General features: G+C 27.5%; 3 protein-coding genes across 3 annotated transcripts; 2 read left to right on the top strand and 1 right to left on the bottom strand.

Annotated features, from left to right (window-relative positions):
* Positions 1-368: 368 nt before the first annotated feature.
* On the top strand, positions 369-1,403 carry EIN_233320 (ribonuclease 2 precursor, putative; the record flags this gene model as incomplete). Its single annotated transcript, XM_004256084.1, has 1 exon — positions 369-1,403. One exon carries the CDS (start codon positions 369-371, stop codon positions 1,401-1,403), a length of 1,035 nt encoding a protein of 344 aa, XP_004256132.1.
* A 373-nt stretch (positions 1,404-1,776) lies between these two features.
* On the bottom strand, positions 1,777-3,166 carry EIN_233310 (hypothetical protein; the record flags this gene model as incomplete). The annotated part of the gene is made up of 2 exons (XM_004256083.1): positions 1,777-2,197; positions 2,355-3,166. 2 exons carry the CDS (start codon positions 3,164-3,166, stop codon positions 1,777-1,779), a joined length of 1,233 nt encoding a protein of 410 aa, XP_004256131.1.
* A 3,754-nt stretch (positions 3,167-6,920) lies between these two features.
* On the top strand, positions 6,921-7,420 carry EIN_233300 (hypothetical protein; the record flags this gene model as incomplete). The annotated part of the gene is made up of 2 exons (XM_004256082.1): positions 6,921-6,936; positions 7,104-7,420. 2 exons carry the CDS (start codon positions 6,921-6,923, stop codon positions 7,418-7,420), a joined length of 333 nt encoding a protein of 110 aa, XP_004256130.1.
* Between the last annotated feature and the right edge of the window lie 1,037 nt (positions 7,421-8,457).

The raw sequence follows: 8,457 nt of genomic DNA, 5'->3' as shown, positions 1-8,457 counted from the left end.
ACGAAAAAACAGACTGTTTCAGTTCGATTCTGATTAATGTTATCATTTACTTTGTTATTATTTACTTCAAGTGATTCTTCAATTTTTTAATCTGGGGAAATTGCAAACCATTCATAATATTTTGGATAATATTGTCAACAGAAAAGTCTTACTTTGAGTCAAAATAACTTAAATTATTAATAGTTTTATTTTTGTGAATCAAAATGGTTAAAAGAATAACTACCAGATATAAAAAATACAACTATTTTATTATTTTTTAAAATATTTTAATAATTAAATTAAAAATTATAATTGTTAAATTATAACTTCAAAAAACTAAACAATTATTATCCTCTTTTATTTAAAACAAATGTATATACAATAAAAACATGTTTATACCTAAATATAATATAATGATTTATCTATTGATGATAACACTTTCTGTTTGTTTTGGTCAACCCGAGAAACCCAAAACACCAACAACTGAACCCAAAAAATCAATTAAAAGAAAATTAGAAGAAGAAAAACCAAGTACTTCACAACAAGCTGCAAAAAAACTTTTGGTGGATTACCCTTCTTCAGATGAATCTGATGCTTCAAGTTCTACAACTTCGACACCAAGTAGAAAATCAAGTGAAGAAAGAAATATTCAAGTAACTTCTCCATTGCCAAGTTACATAGTCCGACCATTTACAGTGGCTATTTCACATTATCGTATGTGTTTTCCGAAACGGAAAAAAATCGAACGGTTCCATTATATGTTGTTTTCTCAATACTGGCTCGGCGAGGTTTGTTCTGGATTAATATGCACGTTATCACACCGAACAGATAAAATTGAAGAAGGATTTTTCCTACATGGGTATTGGCCACAAATTAGAAAAAGGGTTGATTATTATTGTTGTGAAAACGATTATATTGTCACTGAAGTCGAAAGAATGATGCTTGATGATAAAGAATTAGAAAGAGATATTGCAAAATATTGGATGTCTCTAGATGCGTGCCGATTAGTAGGATATCAATGGGACAAACATGGAAGTTGTACAAGTAACATATATAAAACCCCACTTGATTATTTGAGAACTGCCATAAATTTGAGAAAGAAAGTTGATATATGGAAAGTGTTGCAAGAGAGTTACTTGAAAGTAAAAACAAACACTTTATATTTCTTGGAAGAATTAAAATCAATAATGGAAAGAGTTTATGGTACATCTGTATACTTCGTTTGCAAAAATGGAAACTCTGTTTATGACCTCAGAATTTGTTATTACCCTTTTCCAGATGCACAAAATCCTCAACCAATGAGATGCCCTCAAAGAATTAAAATGTATGAAACCAGAAAATGCAATGAAAAGGTAATGTTCAAAGAATTTCCTTATTATTTAACTAAAAAAGAATTGGTGACAAGGAACAATTGTTTGTATTAACTAGAAAAATGTAATTGAAAAAAAACAACTATTTTTATTATTTATGTATTAAGTTGTAAAATTTTTAATTTTTTAAAAAATTGATAAATCATTTAATAATATATTCTTTGTTTAAATATTTACTTAAAAAAGAGCATTCTGATCTTAAATAATAATTATTCATAACCATTAACTTTTCAAAATATAATGACTTTTAAGTCCCAATAATTAATTAAACCGTGTTATGTATTGAATATATAAAAACTATGGTGCCTAATTATAAATAATAAGTGAGTCGACACAATTTATGAAAACAAAATATTCACACATACAATTAACAACTTTAATCAAAATACCTTAATAAATAATTTGGTTAATATCATATAACCTAATATTAGGTTTTATAAAAATATTCTCCCTCATTATTGAACTCTGTGCAAGGTATAATACTGAGGTCTCCTTCCAGTTGTCTTGTATAAAATGTTTTAACTTTGTCCGTTATAGTAACACACGCGCAGAGTGCTTTGAACACAGTAAATTGGCCATTTTCTATTAAATATTTAAAAACTTGTTTCTCTTCGAACCAACAATCTGTTTTTATCATTTTATCTGTGAGTATAACTTCATCACACAAAACCCCTTTGATACTGAACTTTAACAATGAACGAAGGGTTCTATTTAATGTAATGACTCTCAAATTGTCGGAGTTAATAAGTAAGGGTGTTCCACTGTAATTAACTATTTTGACGATTTCAAGCATACACTCATCAAACTTCACACACCCTTTGACCATATAAATTTTCATTATCGTCACACTTTTTGGTGCAATCAATTTCTCACAATTCACATTTAGCAAAAAAAATCGATTTCAAAAATTCACAACTTTGAAGATCAAAATTTACTTTTTGAAAAGTGTCAGCTAAAAATGCTTCATTCACACCTCTTCGAAAATACGTGCCGCTCATGTGTAACACTAAAAGTTCGTCATAAAAGCACTTTTCAATGGTGTTTTTAATTAACTCACACTTCCCTCCCAAAGTATAAAACACCGTAAGTCGCTTTAATTTTTCTTTGTTTCTTTCATTGCAGAAAAAGTCGAAATGAGTCATAAATTCTAAATTCAGAGTTTCAGGTGCCAAAAACGTGACATATATTTTAACATTTTCTAAGCCTTTAAAACGTTCAAAAACACTGAAATCTGGTGTAAGGCTCTTACTCTTATATGAGACTATTAAATTGAATTGGACTCGACTTGAACTTTTGAAGTCGAAGTCTTGAATATCTACAAGGCGTTGCAATGGAATAAAAAGATTCATTTTCTTTAGAGAGGGAACGACAACTATATTAAATTTGTCTTTTGAATTGTGTGACAGGAAAATTGACATTTCGACAAGTTTTGTAAATTTTTTAAAAGTTGGTGTTTTCCATTCAATGCTTTTGCTATAAATTCGTAAATTGCGAATTTTTGGAGGAAAAGTCGACTTTTTAAAGAAGTCGGTCAGTTTCATCTTTTTATCAGAAAAACTCACATCGATTTGGGAAATCGATTTAACGTTAAGACGACCAACATTGGGAGGGAGTCGAGTTAAATACAAAGTTTGAAGACTTGGAAACATTTTTAAAATTTTGCCTGCGGGAGTTGAGAGTGATAAATTGTATGTGTTAATAAACATAGTATTGATTGATTCCTGACATTTCTTATTTATTGTAATGAAATTTATAATGTCAGAGAGTGTTTGTAAATAAAGAATAACGTTTTTGAGGAAGACCGATTCAAGTATCATGAACTGATTTTTTTATTTATTTGTTTTAAAAAGCATGTTATTTTTTTAAATTAAATTATTTCTTGTTTAATAAAAATATTAATATTTGAACTAATTACTTTTATATTAAAATTTTCATGTGTTATTTCGTGTTATTATTTATTTAAAAAGTCGATAAAATGATATTATTTATTTATAATTATATATGATGTTCATATTCAAATTACACATACAGTAAAGAAAATAAACATGGAACTTTAGAAATGAATCCGAACCTTTAGTAATAACTTCTAATGATAAGGACTTCTTCCAGTTGTAATAAATGTGCACAATTTGGAAACGACCAATCATTTTAATTTTTCGAAAAAAACTGAAACTTTACAAAATTGTCCAATCAATTCAAACTAATTTCATTTTTCTTTTTTTCAACATTTTTGTTTTTTTCTCTCTATATTTCATTGCGCCAAAACACCGATAAATTATGGGAAATATAGATTTGTACAATTATGAAATGTTGAACATTTTCTATTATAATTAGTGTTAAAAACCTTGTTTATAGAAAATATTTTTTAATCTTGGGATAATTAGTTCCTATTAACAATCAACATGTAAATTATTATAATTGTGACTTTAGACTATTACTTTATCATATCTTAAACTTTGGACTTCATGAAAATGGTATTCAACAATCTAGGCGCCTCGTAACAAATATTAAGGTGGTGAATTATTGTTATTTTATGAATATATTTTGACAACCTATGATGAAAATAAACCACTTTACATGTTTACGTTATCTGATATGACACTATTATAATATTCCCATGTTTAATACCGATTTGTTCATTTTTAAAATTCCCAACTATTAAATTGTTATTCCTTTGTTTTAAAATGTTATTTTTTAAAAAATAATTATTTATAATTTTAATAGTTTTTACAGTAGGGGGAGTGAGGGGCTTGACGAAACTGAGGGGCTTGACCTATTGTTTTATTATCTTTTTTACTATACAGAGTTTTCCCGGTTCTATTTATAAAATAACAAAAACTATAAATAATTTATAAAAAATGTCAAAGAAAAAGATTCTTAGCTTATCCAAAATAAAATTAAACGTTTTTTTGAAAAGAAAAGGTTAACTACCTTCAATGTTATGAAGAAAATTGAATGGTTTATTTTCATTGTTTGAAATAACCAAGAATTAATTCACAAAGTTTTAATTATTTATGTTTCTACGACAGCACAAATACAACTTCTTTCTACAAAGGATTTCCTTTGGCAATAATAGACAAGTTGTTCCTCACACAAGCCAACTCGTCTCACCATTTGGCTTGTGTATTTGGAGTTGTTAAAACACCAACTTACTGAATACTCTGACAATTAAAGATCAATTGACGCCAAATTTTCAGTAACTGAAGACGGCGAGGTTCAAATTGAATTGATTTTTGGATGAGAGAACATAGTGATAGTGATGGCAGATCACGACAAGTTCTAAGAGAATAAGGAGAGCAGAGAGAGTATATTTGTGTTTCCATTGCTCGTCATACCAATAAAGTGTTGGGAGCATTAGAGAGCAAAGCAAAAACATCATTATTGCATTATATAACCGTTCTGGTGTTGTTGGAGTCAATATTGGAAAGATCAAGAAAATGTTCATTTTATCGAAGAGGCTTCCAGGTTGTTCCAAGAAGACAACAGTGTTTATACCAGAGAACACTTGGAATTTTTTGTTCTTCCGCCTAGACCAACATATTTGGTCAAATCCGAAGAGGAAAGTTTACCTTGGAATATCCAAGAGCTGAACCAACAACAAGAGCCATATCAAACAAGAAGACTGACGCCTACTGATGACTTAATTGAGAAACAACTAACAAACACCCAAGTCCTTTTTATACAATTTCAAGTTCTGACTTTATGCTAAGGATGAACCAATACTTTTATTGTTTATAAACTATAACTTATAAGTCAAGGTTGTGTTTTTAAATAGAACGTTAAAAATAGTTTTTATTTAAATAAAGTAAATAAACCATTAAAAGTATAGGTCAAGCCCCTCAGTATCGTCAAGCCCCTCACTCCCCCTACTGTAATAGCTTTATTATATATTCAGGGTTAATAAATGATTAATTAAAAAATTTAATTATTTAAAAAAAATCGAAAAAAACAATTTATTGCATACTGTTTGTTTCATTCATATCTGTTTTATCAATTCGTTTGTATCCATTAACATAATAGAAAGCAACAACCTTAGCGAAACAAAACCTCTCAAGTAGTATTACTATGAGAAATGTCTATTACTGGGTTTAAAACCCCAGTAAAAACCATCAAAATAAGCTGCAGCTTGGGATAATAAGTGATGATCGGCGAGAGAAAGGCATCTCTCTTAAAATTTAAACAAATTGTTGTATTTTTTTATGAATAATGTTATTAATAAAATGTTATTAGAATTGTGTTATTAGAATTTTTGTTATTTAAATAATGTTATTGTCGATTAAGGGGTTTGTCCCAAAAATGTATTTTATTACCGTTTCACATTTTCTACTACAGCTACTCTTTTTTTGGTGTTTTGCTTGTTGTAAATCACTCGTAAAAATAGATATACCAGAAACAGTGACTTCGTTGGAAGATGACTGTTTTTATGGGTGTGAAAAACTGGAAGATATTATTTTGCCATCAAGATTGGAGTCAATAGGAAGATACTGTTTTTTGAAGTGCGAAAAATTGATCAATGTTAAAGTGTTAAAAACAGTCAAAATAATCAAAGAAAATGCTTTCCCAACACAAATATCCTTTTAGAAAAGTAAATTGATTTTTATTTTTACATGCGTTGTTTTTAAATAAATTGTGCTTTTTTATATCTGAATTTGATACATTAAAATTATAATTAAATAGTATAAAGTTTGATTTTAAATAATATTATCGGCTTTTATTTAATGAACGTTTTTATTTGATAATATTTTATTTTTTATTTTTTGAAATGTTTAGTTTTAACAATAGGATTTTGGTTTTAAAATTTATCTATTTATAATTGACGAATTTGTCATTCATAAATGAATGGATTTATGTTGTTCAATAGTTGTTTATAATATATAATTTGATTTTAATTCATTATAGCAAATAATATTTGTATATAAATACCAATCTACAATTTAATTTTAAAAAACTTTATCATGTATTTTACACTCATCACGTTGTTTTATTCAATTCTCGCTTTATCCCAACAATCAACAGACGTAAACCAATATTATTATCAATACACATGCGCAGATAAATTGACAGTTATTAAAGGAACTACAAATATATATTACACCAACTGCAACTTTGTCGGAGAATTCAATTTTACAAATCCTAATGAAATGACTTCTTCGATATATTTCGATTCGGTTGGTGAGATCCTTGATTACATTTTACCTGATAATACAACATCAGCGACTTTTTACAACTCGACGTTTACTCAGTTACAAACAACTCATTTGACACTCAATCAGTTCACAAGTAACAAAACAGGCTTTTATCACAGTGACTTTTCTGATGTTGTTTTTGAGTTGCTTAAAAATTTCTTAACATATAACTTTTACAATACTATTTACACATCTACATTTAAAACTATTGTGTTGTATAATTCTTCTTTTGAAACATTAAAAATTAGTTCCGTGAAGACGAGTGGATATCGCGATATCTCTTCCATTGAGAATTGCCACTTTTGTTCAACAGATATTTACGAATCCGTTTTCTCCAATTTGACAATTAAAAATAGTCATTTCAGTGAATTCACATTAGCAAATAATGTCTTATCGGGACTGTTTGTTGAAAACACCAAATTTTATTACCGAGATGATGACAATGTCCGCTATATCAACTCGACATTTGTTAATACCTCATTTTATCATTCTTATTATTATAAAAATGTTGTGTTTGAGTCGTGCAACTTTGTGAACTGCATTTTTTATTTAGATGATGTACATTCAGCTAAAAACATCGACTTTGACTTCGCCGATTGCTATTTTGAGAACTTCACTGTCAACAAACAAAAAGTCGATTTGTATAAAGGAAATGCCTGTATTGGGTTGAAAATAGGGTTTGTGAAACAATCAATGGAGATCGAAATTGCTAATGAAGATGATAAAAAGAGAACTCAAATTGTTTTACTTTCAACGGGCGTTGCTGTGCTTGGGGTCTTGTTCATAGTTGCTGTGATCATTATTGGCGTACTATTTACATTGTTTGTCTTATCACGTAGAAAGCAAAAAAAATTGAATTACAACGATTTATCTAACACAAAATAATCAAATTTAAAGGTTTTTTATTTTTAATCGTCATAAACTTAATTATCGTGTAATTATAATATTAATACGTTTATTTTTTGTATGTTTTTTCCAATTTTTAATAAAATAAAACAAAACAAATAATTTTGCCGAACTTGATAAATAAAAATAATTTTTCGAATAACATTTTTCTGATTATTTTTTAAAAAATCAAAACAGTATTTACTGATCGAGTCTTTGTTGAAGAAAAAGACTCCGCTGATTATAAAAAAACTTAAAGTTACAACAAAAACACTTTGTGTTATTTTCTTAGTCGTTTTCGAGTTGGTATCAAATTGAGTAATTTGTTTTAAGTTAAATATTATGATAAAAATATTCAATTTTTATGACAAATTTGAGAAGTTGATAAATTGTTTTTTAAAACTCTGGACATTGGACACCCCAAATTATTGGACTTATTATTCCTAAATTATTTTTTCATATCTTAACTATCATTTTTGGTTCAAATATTTATTCAAAAAAAACAAAATAACAAACCTGAATTTTTTTTATTTTTACTTGACAAATAAATCTTGCATCAAAAATTTACTTGAAAAATATAAAAAACAAACTTGAGATTAAAATTTTGATTACCATAACACATTTTTTGCCGAAAAACGTAAACACAACTTTATAATTCGATGTCATTTTTTACAGAATCACCAAGTTGTGTTTTGGATAAAAATGAAAAGTACTAATGAGTAAAACAAGCATTGAGAGAAGATAAATCGGTTAAAACTATACAATTGAAAGTTTTTTTTGAACTGTTTATTTTATTTTAGACTCTTTTGATTAATAACCTTGATTGTTTAAATGTTTGTTTTATGTTATTAATGACTTTTTTAATTGTTGAAATAAATAAAAACTTATTATTAATTTAAGTGTTGCATTATTTGATGCAGTGGTGTCCTTCATCACATCGTTTGTTAACCATTATATTATTGTTTATCTTGTGTTTGTTTGAAACGTACAATTATACTCATGTTTAGTTACGAAATGAATCACTAACCAAATAACGA

Source organism: Entamoeba invadens (genome assembly GCF_000330505.1).
Source record: "Entamoeba invadens IP1 unplaced genomic scaffold scaff_1105074726317, whole genome shotgun sequence".
NCBI lineage: Eukaryota > Evosea > Mastigamoebida > Endamoebidae > Entamoeba > Entamoeba invadens.
The sequence above is the reverse complement of the archived record's forward strand: the minus strand, read 5'-3'. Positions and strand labels throughout refer to the sequence as shown.